Genomic DNA, 21,865 nt, shown 5'->3' with positions numbered 1-21,865 from the left:
AAATACATGCATGGAAAGAAAGCCAGATAATGTAAGAGAGACTAAAACAGCTCATCTGCACACGTACACACAAGTACCTGCAGTGTTACTTGGACTATCTTCTTCCTCTTGCATTTCTTCCTGTAAGAATACATACACAGACTGTTAAAGCCAACTGACAGACACATAACCTGTATAGTAGTGTTTACTCTTAATGCATGCAGACTGATGTCAAACATGCAAAAAGGAAAAAGAAAAATGGAAAACAGTTTACTTGAACAAAAAATGTTAAGCAAAACAACCAAAGACCAAAAGTAATCTCTTTGAGGGGCATAGTGAGGTCCTTAGTGTGTCAGAGGTATAGTTTGCACTGTCTCAATGTACACAAGAGAGTATAAAGTATTTGATTTTGAAGAGGTGTGTGTGAATATCAGAGGACAATGATATTACAGATACATTTTGCTTTTTAACTCTCGCTCTGAATGTATGTAGGTCTGACCTATTCCTGGAGCCCACTATTTTTTTTGACTCTCACTCTAACTCTTTCTCTCTCCATAAAAAACACACTATACTTTGTAAAAAAAATAATAAAAAAAATACACATTACACTCTAACCAAACAGATGGCTTGTTCACAGACACGGTGTGGCATCTTGGAAAGAGAGGTCCTGTGATACCAAATGCCACCTTAACACACAGGGAAAATGCAATTTCCTGGACTAGTAAGGAGAAAACAGAAAAGCGTCCCTGCCCCTCTCATTGACCAACACTATTGATTCCCACTATAACCTATCCCCACTGCTTATCTGCACCCTTTCAGATGCTCTAGTAGAGCTGCTAGAGTTTCCTTTAGGCTAAGAATCACGTACAACAATACAGTGAATGTTGTGCAGTTTCATTGCCTAGTAATATGTGGAGGCATATTTTGTTAGAGTTAGGAAGCAAAGCTGAGGAAGAGAAAAACAGTTTAATTTTATATATGAATGCAATATAAAGACAGAGAGTAGTAGTGCAGAATAGTGAGAAGGGCCTCTAGGGACCTTGAATGAAGTGTTTGTGCTACTCCAAGCACTTACCTCAGAGGGTGAGGGCTCTGTGTCCTGCTCCACATCTTGATTTTCTGAGGAGCCCCAGGTCAGAGGCAGGCTGAAAGCCCCTGGGGGCCGCAGAGGAAGAAGAGGAGTGAGAGTGGGTGGAGAAGAAGATGAAGAAGCCCTGCATTTGCTATGGCCACCACTGGAGCAGTGAGAGCCTGGGGAGCACAGGAAATGAGTCTCACCCACCTGCACTCAGATCAGTCGCCCTCTTCTACATAGTGCAGGGGCTGGGGTTGGGAGGTTGGGGATTGAGTTTGTCAGGGGTTTGAAAGTCAGTGGAGTCTGGGGTCAAACACTGCATTATACAACCAGAGAGGGAGCAGAGGAAAGGAATAAGGGAGTTTTCCTCGTCATTGTCATCTTTGGCTTGGTCATCAGGGGAAAATATATATCCAGATTTCTGTAAAACTGCTTCGTGACAATGTCCATTTTTAAAAGCACTTAATAAATAAAATTTTATTTTATGTGATCACGTGTGTAATTGTATCTGTAGTTGCTTACTTGCATTCACTTGTGAGAGTGAAAAAAATGGTTTTCAGTATCATTTAAGTTATACTGAAAAACATAATATTAGGTTATTTGCTTGTTTTAGATCAAAAAGAGTGAACAAAGATTTCTGTTTAAAAGATGTTGGGTTGTAGTTTGTATTGGAAGCTTGTTTTTTATTCCTCAGCTACACAGTGTATTGCTAAAGTATATGATTATGTAGGATTTTACAATGAAAGGAATGAAGTTGAATGAATTAAAATACAATCAAAATGTATCAAAATCAAAATGTACTTTGACTTCATGTTTTACCTAATCAACTGCATAGTTTTTTGAAAATAGACGTTTATTTTGAAATTCCAAAAAAAGTTCCAAAAAAGTTTAGGACTTTTTTTTAAGCAATTAAGGACTAATAGTGATGCGACAAGTTGAAATAAGGTGATGTGAAACAGGAAGAGCAAGAACAAGGATGGGTCGAGGGTCACCAATCTGCCAACAGATATGTCAGCGAATAATCTTTGAGAACAACATTCCGTAAAGACAAAATCGGTAGGATTTTGGACATTTCACCTTCTAAAATGCACAATATAATTAAAAGATTCAAATAATCCAGTCAAATCTCTGTATGTAAATGGCAAGGCCGAAAACCACTTCTGAATGCGTGTGATCTCCGATCCCTCAGACGTCACTGTCTTAAAAACCGTCATGAGTCTATAATGGATATCCTGACATGGGCTCGGGAATACTTTGGAAGACCTTTGTCAGTCAACACCATTCACCCCTACATCCACAGACGCAAGTCAAGGCTTTACTATGCAAAGCAGAAGCTATACATCAACACTGTCCAGAAGCACCGCCGACTTCTCTGGGCTCAGTCTCAACCGAGATATCTGAGATGGTCAGTAGCACAGTGGAATCGTGTTTTGTGGTTTGACGAGTCAACACTTCAAATAGTTTTTGGACAAAACAGCCATTGTGTTCTCCAGGCCAAAGAGGAAAAGGACCATCCAAGCTGTTATCAGCGTCAGGTCCAAAAGCCAGCATCTGTCATGGTATGGGGGTGTGTCAGTGCCCATGGCATGGGTAAATTGCACATCTGTGAGGGCAACATTAATGCAGAAAGATATGTACACATTTTGGAGCAACATATGCTGCCAAACGATATTCTTTCTGCATTACAAGCGCATGGTTGTGTAAGCAGAGAGTGCAGGTGGCCTCGCCTGCCTGCAGTCCTGACCTGTCTCCGATTGAGAATGTGTGGCATATTATGAAGCACAAAATAAGGCACCTGAAAAAATGCATAATGGATGAATGGGGGAAAATTGTGCTTGCTAAACTTAACCAACTGGTGTCTTCAGTGCCCAAATGCTTAATAAGTGTTATTAAAAGAAAAGGTGATGTTACACAGCGGTAAACAGTCAACTGTCCCAACTTTTTTGGAGTGTGTTGCAGTCATCACATTTGAAATGAGTGTATATTTTCAAAAAGAAAATTACATTCACGAAGTAAAACATCAAATAATGTATTGTCAGTATAGTTAAGTGCGAACTGAATTTTCAAATGACTCGGAATTGTGGTTGAATATTTGTGTGAATGCATACAGTTTGCATGCTTATGTTCATGATAACCCACAAACAAACCACCCACATGTACAGAAACATACAAAGACAATCATCTAGCAGATTCACACACATAGTGTTTGTAGTCTCAAATAAAAGCAGCCTCACTCAGACAATTTTCTTTCCCACCCTACTCATCCCTATCACTAATTATTACTTACTTTATTACTCTATCCCCCCCTTTGGCATTTCCAGTCTTATTATGATGCTTTGACCCCATCTGCTATGCTTATTTCAATGTATGATTAACTAATCTGGCTAAAAGACCAAAATTAAGTGGACAATTGGCTGCTCCATGGCCAGGTAAGCAGATAAAAGCTCTAGAGTTGATTTTAAGCGTGGCATTTTCATCTGGAATCTGCTGCTGTTAACTCTCAATATGCAGTACAAAGAGCTGTCACTGACAATATAATTTTGCAAGCCATCATTAAGCTGAAATATCAAAACAAACCCACCAGAGAGATAAAAAAAAAAAAAAAAAAAAAAAAAAAAGTTGTGGCCAAATCACATATTTGGTACATTAAAAAAAAAGAATGCACTGGTGAGCTCAGGAAGACCAAAAGGCCCAGAAAACCATGGAAAACAGCTGTTTTTGTGACAGAAGAATTCTTTCCCTGGTGAAGAAAAACACCTTCACAACAGTTGGCCAGATCAAGAACACCCTCCAGGAGGTAGGCATATCTGTGTGAAAGTCAACAATCAAAAGAACACTTGAGCAAAGTAAATAGAAAATAATGAAGAAGAGAAGGAACTGCTCATGATCCAAAATGTACCACCTCATATCCTTATCTAATGGTGTGGACGTGTATGGCTGCCAATAGAAGTGGTTTCCCTGTATTTGTTGATGATGTGACAAAAGCAGCAGGATGAATTCTAAAGTGTATAGTCACATTACCTGTCCAAATTCAGCCTAATGCTTTTGATGCCCTAAAAACAAGGGTGGGGTGGGGGGTTCAAATGTACTGTACCAACAAAGATAAAAGGACCTGTTTTGCTCCCTGACTTTAGAATTTAAATCTTGGCCATTGGGCTGCCTTTTTGTTTAATTTCCACTTTCTTATCATAAATATGGGCATCAAAAGACTTTTTAAAATAAGGTCAACATTAGCAGTGGCTGCCATTTTGTGCTAAAAAGCAGCTAAGCTCCAAGCTGAAAAACTATGTGACTGCTAGCTAGGTAGTCTTATAAACAACAAATTTAAAAAATGAATGCAAATAATCAAACAAAATATATAAGTATAGTTTATTTAGAATGTGTACAAATTACACCACTACTGCAAATACTGCAAATGTTAATCATGTTCATTACCATTTCAGTCACTGGTTTCTGCCCCTTTGAGAGGTCTACCAATCATCAGAAGGAGAAACAGTAGCTGCGTTTACATGGACAACAATAATCCACTCTTAATCCGATTAAGACCATACTCTAATTAAGAAAACACCATGTAAACAGCAATTTTTACTTACCTTAATCTAATTAAGGTCATAATCAAAGTAAGCAATAATCTAATTAAGACAGGTGGAGTACTCCTATTTTAGTCGCATTATGGACGTGTATTACAGACATGTAAACACCTTAATCACATTATGAACATCGTGTGGGAGTTTTCACCGCATTTTGCAACAGGACATGATCACACATCGCAGTTTTACGTTTTATGGCGAACAAGAGTTTTCGACCGCGACCCAAATCGCATACTTTCCTACTATAGGCCTGTAGTGGGTAAAAATACATGTATCTCGGCTACTATATAGATGGTAACTAGGCGATTTGGGACACACCCACAGCTTCAAGCAGTCGTCTATTAGCATGTACAGCATGACAAATTAATTGATTACGTCAATAACGTAGTCACTGACTACGTTTACATGGACAGCATTAATCTAATTATTGACCTTAATCTGAGTAAGATAATAATGTGATTAAGGTGTTTACATGAGTCGCTTTTAGAATACTCCAGTCATGTACCTGTTTTACATGTTATAGAACATAATTAGATTAACAGCCCGCGTCATTACATCACCACGCCACGCCGACCGACATCCCTCCAGAATTTCACATATCAACATACAGTTTGTCTTCGTTATGGTACCATATACAATTTTGGGTGTTTTTATTTAATTTTTTACAAGCGCTTTAAGTGCAGTTAATTATTTGTCATGCTGTGCGTGCAAATAGACAACTGCTTGAAGCCGTATAGACAACTGCTTGAAGCCATGGGTGTGTCCAAAATTGCGTAGCTACCGTCTATATAGTAGCCGAGATACATGTATTTTTCCCCACTACAGGCCTATAGTAGGAAAGTATGCGATTTGGGACGCAGCCGAACTCTCTTGTTTGCCGTAAAACGGTTGCGCTGCCATGTGTGATCGTGTCCTGTCGCAAAATGCGGTGAAAACTCCCACACGACATTCATAATGTGATTAAGGTGTTTACATGTCTGTAATACACGTCCATAATGCGACTAAAACAGGAGTACTCCACCTGTCTTAATTAGATTATTGCTTACTTCGATTATGACCATAATTAGATTAAGGTAAGTAAAAATTGCTGTTTACATGGTAGTTTCTTAATTAGAGTATGGTCTTAATCGGATTAAGAGTGGATTATTGTTGTCCATGTAAACGCAGCTGTGTCCAGAGGCACAAAGAGCGCACTGTCCAATAAACATGTTGGACATGTTTTTTCTGTGCAAAACTCGCCTGCATTCCCATTCACCCCCAGTGAAGTCTATGCATGTTAAAAGCCAGTTGTCCAAATAGCGTGTACTCATTGGACAAACACCATGTACTTGAATCTGCAAAAAAATACTCAGAGAAGCACAGGCATCACTGAGTGGAGATTTGTCACGCAGGCTGCGCTGTCTGCCAAAAACAGTTTGATTTAAATGAATGAACAGCACGATACTGCACTGAGATATGATTGATAAGACTTATGAATTGCAGCATTTCATTGCTGCATTTTAATGAAATTTTAGGGGATGCCAGGCTTCCCGTGTAGACATACTGTGCAAATATCTTAGGCACAAACAAAGAAATAATATATAAAGCAAAGATGTATTCAAAAATAATGAAATTAAACATTTCTACTTAAAAAGTACTATAAAGAGCACTAAACAGTAATAAACTAAACAAAGTCAATATTTGCCATGACAACCCTTTACCTTTTTATTTTTAATCATTTTTTTGTTGGAAAAATGCTTGGAAATATAAAATGTTCATGTACTGACTCAATAATGCAGAAGTCATAAAATAAACATCTATAACAAAATTTGTACAAAAAAATAGGGAGACATTTTTCTCTGAAATTCTTGTGCTCACAAAACACACACACACACACACACAGACGTACACACTTCAAACTGTGACCCTGACCACCCTGCTGAAAAAAACAACAGAAACCATCACAGAAATTCAAATGATTTCCAATACAGATACCATCAGCTAACTATTAAAACCGCACCATTATTGGTCCTTAATGGTATCCACTAGACATACTGTAACATGCCACCATGTAGGCAACAAATTACTTGCAGAGGCCCACACAGAGACCAGTAGAGTTTTCATTAAAACCAATATAATTCCCATAATTCCCATTGAAATCATTACAAATTCTATGAGGGTTTCTATTGTTTTTTTCCAGCAGGGCAGGCTAAATCTCAATTCTGCGTTAAATTTATCGCAGAATTTGGCAGACACATTTATCCAGAGCGAAAGGGCTTTGAAGTCTCAATCAAATCCTCAATAAGACACAATTTCTTCAAACAGCATAAAAAAAGTGATTTGTCTTCAATTAAGGCATAACAATGGATACAAGGCAACAACATGCAGACTATTAGAGCAGGGGGTTATTCCAGAAAGCAGGGTTAAGTTACTTAACTCGCGGTTGATTAACACAAACCTTGCTTACACGGAGTATGTCGGTTCCAGAACACCAGTTAGTAGTTAGTTCAATCAACCTCCAATTGGTAACTCAGAGTTAATGTACGTGCACAGCGAGTACATAAAAACATTATCAACGGATCGCCGATTTCAGGAGTCACCATGGAACCCCAGGGCGAAAAAAAAGTGAGCTGTATACTTCAGCGAAGCAGAGTTAGAGGTTTTAACGCATGCTTATAAGGAGTATAATCCATTTACAGTATCTCTCAAAAGTGAGTACACCCCTCACATTTTTGTAAATATTTGATTATATCTTTTCATGTGACAACACTAAAGAAATGACAGTTTGCCACAATGTAAAGTAGTGAGTGTACAGCTTGTATAACAGTGTAAATTTGCTGTCACCTCAAAATAACTCAACACATAGCCATTAATGTCTAAACCACTGGCAATAAAAGTGAGTACACCCCTAAGTGAAAATGTCCAAATTGAGCCCAAAGTGTCAATATTTTGTGGACCACCATCATTTTCCAGCACTGCCTTAACCCTCTTGGGCATGGAGTTCACCAGAGCTTCACAGGTTGCCACGGGAGTCCTCTTCCACTCCTCCATGACGACATCACGGAGCTGGTGGATGTTAGAGACCTTGTGCTCCTCCACCTTCTGTTTGAGGATGCCCCACAGATGCTCAATAGGGTTTAATCCATCACCTTCACCCTCAGCTTCTTTAGCAAGGCAGTGGTCATCTTGGAGGTGTGTTTGGGGTCGTTATCCTGATGGAATACTGCCCTGCAGCCCAGTCTCCGAAGAGAGGGGATCATGCTCGGCTTCAGTGTGTCACAGTACATGTTGGCATTCATGGTTCCCTCGATGAACTGTAGCTCCCCAGTGCCGGCAGCGCTCACGCAGCCCCAGACTATGACACTCCCACCACCATGCTTGATTGTAGGCAAGACACACTTGTCTTTGTACTCCTCACCTGGTTGCGGCCACATACGCCTGACACCATCTGAACCAAATAAGTTTATCTTGGTCTCATCAGGTTCCAGTAATCCATGTCCTTAGTCTGCTTGTCTTCAGCAAACTGTTTGCTGGCTTTCTTGTGCATCATCTTTAGAAGAGGCTTCCTTCTGGGACGAAAGCCATGCAGACCAATTTGATGCAGTGTGCGGCGTATGGTCTGAGCACTGACAGGCTGACCCCCCACCCCTTCAACCTCTGCAGCAATGCTGGCAGCACTCATACGTCTATTTCCCAAACACAACATCTGGATATGACGCTGAGCACGTGCACTCAACTTCTTTGGTCAACCATGGCGAGGCCTGTTCTGAGTGGAACCTTTCTTGTTAAACCGCTGTATGGTCTTGGCCACCGTGCTGCAGCTCAGTGTCAGGGTCTTGGCAATCTTCTTATAGCCTAGGCCATCTTTATGTAGAGCAACAATTCTTTTTTTCAGATCCTCAGAGAGTTCTTTGCCATGAGGGGTGGCTGTGGCTCAGGTGGTAGAGCGGGTTGTACACTAATCGTAGGGTTGGTGGTTCGATTCCCGGCCCACGTGACCCCATATGCCAAAGTGTCCTTGGGCAAGACACTGAACCCCAAGTTGCTCCCGATGGCAAGTTAACGCCTTGCATGGCAGCTCTGCTACCATTGGTGCGAGTGTGTGTGTGAATGGGTGAATGAGACACAGTGTCTCTCTTTGGATAAAAGTGCTATATAAGTGCACCATTTACCACAGGTGCCATGTTGAACTTCCAGTGACCAGTATGAGGGAGTGTGAGAGCCATGACACCAAATTTAACACACCTGCTCCCCATTCACACCTGAGGCCTTGTAACACTAAGTCACATGACACGGGGGAGGGAAAATGGCTAATTGGGCCCGATATGGACATTTTCACTTAGGGGTGTACTCACTTTTGTTGCCAGCGGTTTAGACATTAATGGCTATGTGTTGAGTTATTTTGAGAAGACAGCAAATTTACACTTTTATACAAGCTGTACACTCACTACTTTACATTGTAGTAAAGTGTCATTTCTTCAGTGTTGTCACATGAAAAGATATAATCAAATATTTACAAAAATGTGAAGGGTGTACTCACTTTTGTGAGATACTGTATACAAAAAAGTGATTGCTGCTTCAGACAGAAATTTGGCTTGGAAAAAAGTAACCGATCGAGTAAATGGCCACCATGGACTGCAATTCCCAGAACACTCACATTCACTCTAATCACGCACACCTGCATCCTATTCACAGCCCTCACAACCATGCTATATAAGAGACCTTTTGAACACTATGACTTCACGAAGTATTATGCTCAGTTGCCTAGTCTCTGTCATATTGCGAAGCCTTATGTCGTGTTTGCTTTTCTGGTTATCGACTTTGTTTACCATGTTGACCGCGATTCTCTGATCTGCCTTGGTTAGCCTGTCTGCCTGATCGTTTGACCCTAGCCTGCCTTCAAGTTTGTTTTCTGCCTGATCCTTTGTATTCCTTATGTTTTGAATAAACTGCCATACCTGCACTTGCTTCTGTCCTGTACCTACATTATGTGACAGAATACTTCGCCTATAACATGGAATCAGCAGGAAAGAGGAGGAGACGTCACGCTAGGGAAAACAAAGCAAACCATCACAGCTGTGGATTCAATCCAGTTTCCTCAGTGGACTGTCGTAGATCTCCCAGAGCCATATGATGGGTTATCAGGCTACCCTGAATATTTTCTTGATGCTGCTAGATCTATTTTGCAAGCCTAGTGAACCCCAAGCCGGGCGAGAAGCAATGGTTGTACTGTTGTCCCGGTTTTATGGCCCAGCACACCAGGGGGCGCAACATCTAGTTGCCATGGGATCCAGAGGACTTGAGAATGTAACTCAGTTTGTGGGACTATTTGTGATGGTATTCGGCAGTTCAGAATCCTGTGGCATCCTGGAGGATCTTTTGGGGGAGGCCTGCCTCAGAGATGAACCTGACTTGCTGTTCACCACCTATCATGAGCAGGCAAACTGGGTGACCACCTTATCAAAACTCCTGCCTAAGACCCACTATGCGGTCTCCTCTGCAGAGCTCCAGCCGGAGGTCAACGTGGTGACCTCATCTCCAGAGCTCCAACCTGAGACCCATGAGGTGGTCTCACCTGCCGAACTCCAGTCAGAGGTCAACATGGTGACCTCCTCCCAATAGTTCCAGCATGAGACCTATGAGGTGGTCTCACCAGCTGAACACTCGTCTGAGGCCAACGTGGCGGCCTCATCTCCAGAGCTCGAACCTGAGACCCATGAGGTGGTCTCACCTGCCGAGCTCCAGCCGGAGGTCAATGTGGTGACCACCTCCCCAGAGATCCAGCATGAGATCCATGAGTTGGTCTCAGATACAGAGCTCCAGCCAGAGGTCAATGAGGTGACCTCACCTCCAGAGCTCCAATCTGAGAGCCACGAGGTGGTCTCACCTGCTGAGCTCCAGTTGGATGACAAGGTGGTGACCTCATCCCCAGAGCCCCAGTCGGAGGTCAACGTGGCGACCTCCTCCCCAGAGCTCCAGCATAAAGCCAAATTCCCATCTGAGATCGAAGAGACGACCTCCCAAGCCATGTTCCTGTCTGAGGTCGAAGAGAGACGACCTCTCAAGCCAAGTTCCTGTCTGAGGTCAAAGAGACGGCCCCCCAAGCCAAGTTCATGTCTGAGGTCAAAGAGACAACCTCTCAAGCCAAGTTCCTGTCTGAGGTCGAAAAGAGGGCCTCTCAAGCCAAGTTCCTGTCCGAGGTTGAAGAGGTGACCCCCCACACCAAGTTCCAGTCTGAGATCGACGATGTGACCTTCCACGCCACATTCCAGTCTGAGACCGACGTCACGACCAACCAGGTTCTCCTCACACCTGAAACCAACATCACGACCAACCAGGTTCTCCTCAAGCCTGAAACCAATGTCACGACCAACCAGGTTCTCCTCAAGCCTGAAACCAATGTCAAGACCAACCAAGTTATGCTCACGCCAGAGTCTGTTGATACAACCAACCAAGTTTTCCTCATGCCTGAAACCGACGTCACGACCAACCAGGTTCTGCTCACGTCTGAAACCGACGTCACGACCAACCAGGTTCTGCTCACGCCTGAAGCCAACATCAGGACCAACCAAGTTATGCTCATGCCAGAGTCTGTTGGCACGACCAACCAAGTTTTCCGCATGCCTGAATCCGATGTCATGACCAACCAGATTCTGCTCATGCCTGAAACCAACATCACGACCAACCAGGCTCTGCTCCCACCTGAAGCCGACGTCACAACCAACCAGGTTCTACTCACGCTTAAAGCCAACATCACGACCAACCAAGATTTGCTCACACCTGAGTCTGCGGACACAGACAACCAAGTTCTGCTCTCTAGACTCTCTGTGTGACTGAGGACACTGCTCAGCTTCCCTCTACAGCTGAGGATGCCACCCAGCCATGCTGTTCAACTGAGGAAGCATCTCAGCCTCCCGTTGCAGCCAAGCGCTCCGCTTTGCTTCCCTATCCTGCCGTGGATGCCACTACTCCAGGATTCTATATGGACGTTGCTCCATTTTCCCACGCCACTGAAGATGTCACTCCACTGAGGACGTCTCTCCACCTCCGTTGAGGAGGTCTCTCCGCCTTCGTGCTCCGATGAGGACATTGTTCCGCCTCCGTACTCCACTGAGGAAGTCACTCCACACTCAAGAAAGGCCGAGGAGACGGCCCACCAAGTCAAGCCCAGGTCTAAAGCTGACAACACAACTTCCCAAGCCTGGATCTCGCCTAATGACCCTGGCGAACCAGCCCCAGCCTCATGTCTCCTCCTTGACTCCTTGAGAAATCTGCTGCTTGTCGGACAATGCCTGCATTGTAACCGTAGGGGCTGTGAAGACATTCTGCCCAGAGGGCCAGGACCGCCGGGGGAGGGAGTGTATTTTGGCGCTCCAGGAGAAGCGCCCTTTGGGGGGGGGGGGGGTCTGTCATATCACAGCAAACCAGTGACTACATTTCCCATCCTGCACGGTGGCCTACAAACATAGCCGCCATGGACTGCAATTCCCAGAACACTCACATTCACTCTAATCACGCACACCTGCATCCTATTCACAGCACTCACAACCACGCTATATAAGAGACCTTTTGAACACTGTGACTTTGCGAAGTATTACGCTCAGTTGCCTAGTCTCTGTCGTATTGCCAATCCTTATCTCGTGTTTTCTTTTCTGTTTATCGACTTTGTTTACACTTTTGACCTCGACTGTCTGTTCTGCCTTGGTTAGCCTGCCTGCTTGATCGTTTGATCCTAGCCTGCCTTGGAATTTTATTTTCTGCCTGATCCTTTGTACTCCTTATTGTTTGATTAAACTGCCATACCGGCACTTGCTTCTGCCCTGTGCCTACATTACGTGACACACTGGTTAAAGCTGGACAAAGTATTTGCCTACTGATGATGATGATGATTATTATTGTTGAACTGTAAACCAATAAATTCAAAAGTCTTTCAATTACACAAAATAAAGAAAAAATGAACCTCAACTGTTCACTGTGTGCATTAGTCATTTAATTAGAAATGATGTGGGCAGATAACATCTTGTAACACCCTGCAATCTCTTTGGTTCACTGGAGGTTCTTCTTACTGTCATCGTCATCATCATCATCAATGGTTCATCATGGTTTATGGCCAGGAAACTGTACAAAAGTGTGTAGGAACCGTTTGAGTGCAAGGCATACTGTATGAACGGTTCTACACATCTTTGCTTTTTCCACATGCTCTGAATCACCCATGTTATATCCAGAAAAATCCTTGTGGCAAAAAAAATTGAAGGCCAATGCATAAAATGTGCTCGGTGTTAATCAGTGATCTACGATGTGCCATGTTGGCGATGTGAGGTTTCAAAATGTTACATTAAATATTCTCACGAAAAACGGTAACACTCCCGCAATATTAATCTGGATATGAAAAGGATTTCGTATAATCCGTGCCACCTCGTCCACTGGATCTTCTTCAAAAGGGCATGCTACGCTCCATCAGCCCTCTGAAACAAACTAACCCTGGAACATAACCTGCTCTGGAGCAAGTTATGTTAATGGCAACTTACATACTCTGAAAGTTATCAATTAACTCTGAGTAAACTTACCCTGGTAAGTCACTTAACCTGCTTTGTGGAATACCCCCCCCAGATGCAGCACATCAACAACATATGAACATGACAACAACAAAAGCTTGACAATTAGGTGTTGAAAAACTAGAACGTCTATAGGGGTGCTTATTAGGGGTAACACAGAACAGGTGTGAGAAATCAGTGGAACATGTGACATGGTCATGTGACATGCTGGGGCTGATGGGTAATGTAGTTCAGTGTGGATTTCAGCATAACCATGACACAGCTGCTTCATTGAAATTTAAGTTGTGCAAGTGGTCTTACTTAAAATAAAGAAAACAATTGTGTCCCTCTATTGGAATATTATGCAAACCATTGTTATAGCTTGTTACTATCATTGTTATGGCTTGTCCAGCTTAATATTTGCTGGACAAAGTTAGATATATTTTCTTAAAATTAGATTAATTTTCTAATGCAAAACATGCTTGACAAGATATTTTTTCTTTTTACACAAAAATAAGAATAATTTCCCAGAAACAAAGCTTTTTGTACTTTCTTGAATTTTTTTACAGTGCAAATATGGTTCATTTTCTACTTCAACAGATATTTCTGGCTGAAGACATACTTATATTCATAGGGCTATTCATCTTTAATACTACTTTTAACTGTACACTTTAATACCGCATTTGTCACATCACTCAGAACATGCTTCCTTCCCAACAAAACTCGGGTGGCTTGAGTAACAGAGACTGTGTTTCATCTTTGTGATTTAATGGTGGATTGTGATACCTTTGCCCCTGCCCTGTGGAGGTTGTTGGTGGTCACTAACTGTTGCTTTGGGGTTTTTCTTCACAGTTCTCACAATGTTTCTGTCATCACATGATGTTTTCCATGGCTGCCCTGTTCCATGCCAGGTTATTAGTACAACAGTGGTTTCTTTCTTTTCAGGACATTCTAATTTATTGTATTGGCTATGCCCAATGCTTGATAGATTTTCTCAGTTTCAAAATGACATGCTTTTCTCCCATAGACTCTCTCTGGTCTTTATGTTGGTTTATCCTTTTAACAACAAATGCAGTCTTCACAGGCAAAACCTAGGGCCCAAACCAAGAGTATATATTCAGAGCTATTAATTTTTTAAGCAATCAGTTTAAGAGGGCACACCTGGCAGCAAGAAACACCTATCAGTCACATGTTCCAACATTTTTTGAGCACTTGATGCATTCAAACAAAAGGTGCTATGTTCTAAGTTGTTAAACACATCTAGATGTAAATATGAGGAAATTAAAGCTGACACTCTGATCTATTGTTTTATATTTATATTTTGATATCAAACCCATGTCTTCAGTGTATAGTGAAAACAACAGAATTGGCTTTGCTGTTCCATTATTTTCAGAGGGGACTGTATGTAAATGAGTAGTGAGACTTTTTTCTGAAGGAAGTCAGAAGAAGAGCAATAAGTCAGAAATTAGAGTGAATTTCTACAGAATTACAAGAGTGTGTTGACACATTTATGTCTACATCTCTGTTCTGTTTTATGGCTCAGCTGTATGTGAGTGAAGACATCTGAAGTGTGTGAGCTAGCTCTGTGAATTTGTGTGAAATGACTATGTGAATAAGAATCATTTCAAAAGAAAATCCGAATCCTGTCTGTCTGTCCGTCCGTCCGTCCATCCATCCATCCACAGCCCCCTCCAAAACTATTGGAATGGTAAGAACTTTTTTTGCTGTAGATTGAAGACATATGGGTTTTATCTCAAAAGATGAATACACGAAGAGAGTTTAGAATTTCAGCTCTTATTTCCTGGTATTCACATGTAGATGTGTTAAAAGACATAGAACATAGCACATTTTGTGTCAGACCATCCAATTTGTAGGCAAGCAAAAATACTGGAACACATGACTGACAGGTGTTTTTTCTGTCTCCCTCCCCATATATCCACAATATGAGTCATTTTGATAATAACCTTTCCTTTGAACACCAAATCAATCAATGTCATAACTTCATTTTTACACCGAAAAAACATAGCTCATCTCTGCCCATCAATTTCCTTATCTGCTGCAGAAACTTTGACCCATGCCTTTATCACATCTGGAATTGACTACTGCAATAGCATTCTATATAGCACATCATTCAAAATCCTAAATAAACTCCAGTACATCCAGAATTCTGCTGCACGTCTGATCACTCATTCTCGCTCTCGTTACCATATCACCCCTATCCTCTAGAAGCTTCACTAGCTTCCTGTCCCACAATGGATTCAATTTAGAGTCCTTCTCTTCACTCACAAAGCTCTTTATAATCAGGCCCCTTCCTATCTCACTGATTTGCTCTAATATCACACTCCTTCCTGAAGTCTCCGTTCCTCTGATGTCAAATTCCTGTCTACAGTATACCACTCAGAACTAAGCACCGGACCTGCGGTGATAGAGCATTTTCCATAGCTGCCACCTCCCTCTGGCACTCTCTTCACAAACACATCTGAGATTGCACATGGCCATGTTCAAATGATTACTCAAAACTCACCTTTTCAGGATTGCATTTAATCTTTGACTAATGCTGTATGCTACTGGTTTTATTGTCCTCACTTTTGACTTTATGTGATTATGCTGTATGGTTTTATTGTGTTATGACTATTTTTTCTAAAGCGTCTTTGAGTGTCTTAAAAAGTACTCTATAAATAAAATGTATTATTATTATTATTATTATTATTATTATTATTATTGTTAACCAGGTGTGTCCTGTTAGATCGATTGTTTAAACAATAAGTAACTCTTGGATTCAGCCTGTTTCATTCTGTTATATAACAGAATGGATGGTTAACACTGTTATAGATGTGTACACTCACTTTATTAGACACGGCGAACATAACATGTACTCGGGCATACACACAGGAAGACTGAAATGGTGTTACACCAAATACGGTCCGTGGTGCACCAACAACCATCACAACATAGCCTTCAGTTTCACCTGTGAAGACTGCATTTGTTGTTAAAAAGGATAAGCCAATGTGAATATAAGAGTGCTGTCTCTGGGAGAAAACCAAGCCATTCTGAAGCTGAGAGAGAAGGAAAAATCATTCAGTGGCATTGAACAAACATTCTGCATAGCCAATACAACAATTTAGAATGTCCTGAAAAAGAAAACAAAAAACACTGGCATACTGAGCAAAAGACACTGAATGGGTTGGCCGAGGAAAACAGCTGATGACAGAAACATTGTGAGAGCTGAGAAGAAAAACCTAGAAACAACAGTCAGTGACATCAGCAACAACCTCCACAGGTCAGGGGTGAAAGTATCACAATTCACCATTCGAAGAAGACTTTGAGAGCAGAAATATAGAGGCCATATGACAAGATGCTGACCACTCATCAGCAGTGAGAATCGGAAAGCCAGATTGGAATTTGCAAAGAAATATAGAGATGAGCCGCAAAAGTTCTGGAAACAAAATTAATCTATGCCAAAGTTATGGAAATGCCAAAGTGTGGCAAAAACGTATGATCCAAAACGTACTAGCTCATCTGTGAAACATGGTGGAAGTAGTGTCATGGCTTGGGCTTGCATGGCTGCTTCTAGAACAGGTATGTAACTCATGATGGTAACAGCAGAATGAATTCAGAAGTTTACAGGAACGTTTTGTCTGCCAGTTTACAGAGAAATGCATCCAAATTGATCGGGAGGAACTTTATCATGCAGCAAGACAATGATTCAAAACATACTGCCAACTCAAAACAGGACTTTATCAGGGGGAAAAAGTGGAAGGTTTTAGACTGGCTAGGTCAATCACCAGACCTTACCTCAATTGAGCATGCATTTCATCACCTGAAGAGGAGACTGAAGGGAGAAACCCCCGAAACAAACAACAACTTAAAGAGACTAAAGTAAAAGCCAAGAAAAGCATCACAAAAGAAGAAACCAGCAATTTGGTATTGTCAATGAGTCGCGGGCTTGATGCAGTTATTGCTTGCAAGGGATATACAACTAAATATTAAGTGTTATTTACTTCAAGACTTATCTATTCCTATACTTTTGCTCGCCTAAAAAATTGGTGGTCTGATACAAAAGGATGCTCTTTAACACATCTAGATAATTTACCAGGAAATAAAAGCTGAAATCCTAAACTCTCATGTCATATCCATATTAAATTCTTTACCTTAATCTTTGAGGATTTCCTGTTTGCTACCAAGTGAGCTAATGTTATGCTAACCACTGTATAAATAATAAAATTAACCATGTTTACTAGTAAGCGAGCTAACATTATGCCAACCGCTATGTCTAAATACTAAAATCAGGGTTTGTACAAGGTGCTTGATGTTGACCAGAGTTGGGTGCAAGGCGTTACTGTAATCTAATTAATTTTTCTGATAACGCAGTAATGTAACACATTACATTTTAAATGTATGTATTTGATTACAGTTACTGATGTCAATAAAATTACGTTACAATATTAAGTAAAATGCATTTTAAAATAAATCACGTTTTTCCATGAAGATTTTTCTTAAACCCTGAATAATTGTCCACTTGGAGCAGTTTGTCACTATTTAACTGAACGTCAGCAATTTTATGTCTTCAGTGAATGGAGGCAAGACCAATCAGACAAGGCTTACAGGAAAATACGTGGAAACACTTGTGTCTTATTGGCTGACAGCTCTCAATTCTGCCAAACGCTAGCTCACAGTCAGTGTGGATATATGTCCACACTGATATATGGATATATGGCAATTTTTTTTAAAGCAGTAAATGGGTTGAAACGGAAACACTAACATCCTCTGATGCTGAGCAGGAAAACAAGGTGTGTAAATGTCTATATGAGTTCCAGTTTACGTGAACATGATTTGAGCAGAGCACAAGGAAAGATAATGTACTTTGCATGGTACTGTAGCAGCTAAACTCATACAATGATAGCATAGCTGTGCCTCCCCTTGGCTAGCGACACCAAACTAGCCTAGTTAGAAAAGTTTTATATTTTATCGGTCTGGTAACCGAAGCAAGTTTTATCATAAATCCGAATTTTTCTGATCATGTCAAATTGCGAGCTAAAATTACTAAAAGAACTATGAGTTTCACTTTGTAGTGTATTTTTTTAGGTTTACTAGGTTTTGAAAGAAACATCAAAGTAAAGTAATTAGTAATTTGATTACTTTTTACATGCAGTAATCAGTAATGTAATCAGATTACAATTTTAAAGTAGTAATTAGTAACATGTAGTGGATTACTTTTTTGAGTAACTTACCAAACACTGGTGTTGAATTTGGCTTTTTGAAATTTATGTACTGGAAAACCTTGAAAATAGACATTTTTAGCCATTTTCTATATAGTGGTGCTTAAAAAGTGCTTGAATTATGAATTCAAAATTAAGTCAATAAATATGAAATCTCTAAATAACTTTAAAGTATTTATTTTCAATAGAACACGAATACAATCCTTTCACTCAAAATATGACATTTTGACAGAAACAGCTCCAGTCCAATTTTCAGATTCCTTTTTTCCTCAAAAAGGCATCTAGTAACAAATCTAGCAAGTTTTTGGGCAACCCTTAACTACTTTCTGTAGAAGAGAGTCGCCAGTACTGTCCCACAAGCGTGAGGTCCTGCTTTCCTGCCTCAGACATACCTCTCTCTGCGGCAATTCTGTTCAGTGAGTGGCAGAGAGGAGCAGCACATTCATTCACTTTCTATCTGAGTGTTCATTTTACATATATCCAAAATCACATCAAACAGATTGGCAAACAGATCTAAAGGAAGAAATAAGAATATTAAAAAGAAGAAATAAAGAATATGTTTGAATGACCTCTTGTACAATCCTTGAAAAAAAAAAAATACTGCTTGAAAAGTCCTGTTTGATTGTGTTTCGTGTTTGATCATAAGCGAGTTTATTTCCAAATTCAGTGATTTATTCCTAATGTGTTCATTCTTAGTACTCTGAGGACAATTTCAATTTGCAGGATTTCATTGCTCTAGGGAACAATAGATGAAATATGTGGTACATTGAATTAGTTGCTTGCCAATTGTATGACTGTTCTGGAGTTTTTCCAATAACCAGGTTTGTCTGTTTGTCTGTGTATTTCTGAAAATTTGGTTCATTTTGTAGATTTGAATTATGAATTAACACAATATTGCATGGTATCACGATACTACTTAGTATCGTGATACTTCAACTGTTATAGTATCATAAGATATGTTTATGGTATCGTGACAACCCTAATATATACACACATTGGTGCTTGAAAATTTGTGAATTTTCTACATTTCTGCATAAATATGACCTAAAACATCATCAGATTTTCACACAAGTCCTAAAAGTAGATAAAGAGAACCCAATTAAACAAATGAAAGAAAAATATCATACTTAGCCATCTATTTATTGAGAAAAAATGATCCATTATTACATATCTGTGAGTGGAAAAAGTATATGAACCTTTGCTTTCAGTATCTGGTCTGACGCCATTGTGCACCAATAACTGCAACTAAATGTTTCCGGTAACTGTTGATCAGTCCTGCACATCAGCTTGGAGGAATTTTAGCCCATTCCTTAGTACAGAGCAGCTTAAACTCTGGGATATTGGTGGGTTGCCTCACACGAACTGCTTGCTTCAGGTCCTTCCACAACATTTTTATTAGATTAAGGTCAGGACTTTGACTTGGCCATTCCAAAACATTAACTTTATTCTTTAACCATTCTTTGGTAGAATGACTTGTGTTGTGCATGCCCCACTTTCTCTTGAGATTCAGATCATGGACAGATGTCCTGGCATTTTCCTTTAGAATTCAATGGTATAATGCAGAATTCATTGTTCCATCAATGATGGCAAGTCCTGGCCCAGATGCAGCAAAACAGTCCCAAACCAGGATACTACCTCCATCATGTTTCACAGCGGGGATAAAGTTCTTATGCTGGAATGCAGTGTTTTCCTTTCTCCAAACATAATGCTTTCCATTTACCAAAAATTCTATTTTGGTCTCATCCGTCCACAAAACATTTTTCCAATATCCTTCTGGCTTGTCATGATTGTTAGCAAACTGCAGAAGGGCAGTAATGTTGTTTTTGGACAGCAGTGGCTTTCTCCTTGCAACCCTGCCATGCACAACATTGTTGTTCAGTGTTTTCCTGATGGTGGGCTCATGAACATTAACATTAGGCAATGTGAGAGAGGCCTTTAGTCGCGTAGACATTACCCTGGGTTCCTTTGGGACCTCGCAGACTATTAAACGTCTTGCTCTTGGAGTGATCTTTGTTGGTCAAGCCCTCCTGCAGAGAGTAACAGTAGTCTTGAATTTCCTCCATTTGTACACAATCTATCTGATTGTGGATTGGTGGTGTCCAAACTCTTTAGAGATGGTTTAGTAACCTTTTTCAGACTGATCAAAAGAGTCAACAACTTTTTCTGAGTTCATCAGAAATCTCCTTTGTTCATGCCATGAAACACTACCACAAACATGTGTTGCGAAGATCAGACTCTGTTAGATCCCTGTTCTTTAAATAAAACAGGGTGCTCACTCACACCTGATTGTCATCCCATTGATTGAAAATAAGTAACTCTAATTTCACCTTCAAATTAGCTGTTTATCCTTGTCACATACTTTTGCCACTCAAAGATATGTCATATTGGATTATTTTCCTTAATAAATAAATAAATTACCAAGTATAATATTTTTTGTCTCATTTGTTTCAATGGGTTCTCTTTGTCTACTTTTAGGACTTGTGTGAAAATCTGATGATGTTTTAGGTCATATTTATGTAGATATATAGAAAATTCTAAAGGGTTCACAAACTTTCAAGCACCACTGTACATACTCTGAAAATGTCGAAACAGCAAGGCCAATTTGTTTTTGCTATACATTGAAGACATTTCGGTTTCAGATCATAAGATGATATGAGACAACAGACCAGCTTTCATTTCCTCATATTTACATATCGATGTGATAAACTCCTTGTGATAAACATGACATCATTGGTGGAAGACCAACCAATTTTCAGGTGAGCAAAAGTATAGGAACAGATAGTCTTAAAGTAAATGAAAGTAAATAACACTTAATATTTGGTTGCATATCCTTTGCTTGCAATAACTGCATCAAGATGGTGACCTAACACCAAACTGTTGCATTTTTCTTTTGTGTTGCTTTTCCAGGCTTGTACTGAAGCTTCTTTTCATTTGTTGTTTGTTTTGGGAGGTTTCTCCCTTCAGTCTCGTAATTGACTTGGCCAGTGTAAAACCTTCAACTTTTTCCCCCTGATGAAGTCCTTTGTTTTGTTGGCAGTGCTGTTTGGGTCATTGTCTTGCTGCATGAAGAAGTTCCTCCCAATTAGATTGGATGAATTTCTCTGTAAATTGGAAAACAGATTGCTTCAGTAGACTTCTGAGTTCACTGTTGTTTTTGAGTTTTTCTTCACAGGTGTCACAATGTTTGTCATCACCTGCTGTTTTTTAAATTGTCTGACCTGTTCTATGTCTGGTTGCTAGTATACCAGTGGTTTCCTTCTTTTTCAAGTCAATCCAAATTATTGTATTGGTTATGACCAATGCTTGTGCAATGGCGGTGAGATTTTCCCTGTTTTCTCAGCTTCAAAATGGCTTGCTTTTCTCCCACAGACAGTTATCTGGTCTTCATGTTGGTTTATCCTTTTTAACAACAAATGCATTCTTCACAGGCGAACCCTGGGGCCCAAACCAAGAATATATACTAAGAGCTATTAATTCTTTAAACAATAA

At 40.4% G+C, this 21,865-nt stretch overlaps 1 protein-coding gene across 5 annotated transcripts in view; it reads right to left on the bottom strand.

Moving 5' to 3' along the window:
* zbtb46 (zinc finger and BTB domain containing 46) overlaps window positions 1-21,865 on the bottom strand; it is a 198,967-nt gene that overhangs the window by 23,636 nt on the left and 153,466 nt on the right. For 4 of the 5 annotated variants that reach the window (XM_053643645.1, XM_053643643.1, XM_053643644.1 and 1 more), the window contains 2 exons: window positions 1,055-1,230; window positions 78-120 (listed from right to left, as the gene is read on the bottom strand). The exons of the other annotated variant lie outside the window; for it this stretch is intronic. In XM_053643645.1, coding sequence (XP_053499620.1) covers window positions 78-120; window positions 1,055-1,230 — 219 coding nt within the window. The remainder of the gene's footprint in view (window positions 1-77; window positions 121-1,054; window positions 1,231-21,865) is intronic. 5 annotated transcript variants of the gene reach the window in all.

This window comes from Ictalurus furcatus, chromosome 15, assembly GCF_023375685.1.
Source record: "Ictalurus furcatus strain D&B chromosome 15, Billie_1.0, whole genome shotgun sequence".
In the NCBI taxonomy this organism is placed as follows: domain Eukaryota; kingdom Metazoa; phylum Chordata; class Actinopteri; order Siluriformes; family Ictaluridae; genus Ictalurus; species Ictalurus furcatus.
This window is presented reverse-complemented; position numbering and strand designations above follow the sequence as displayed.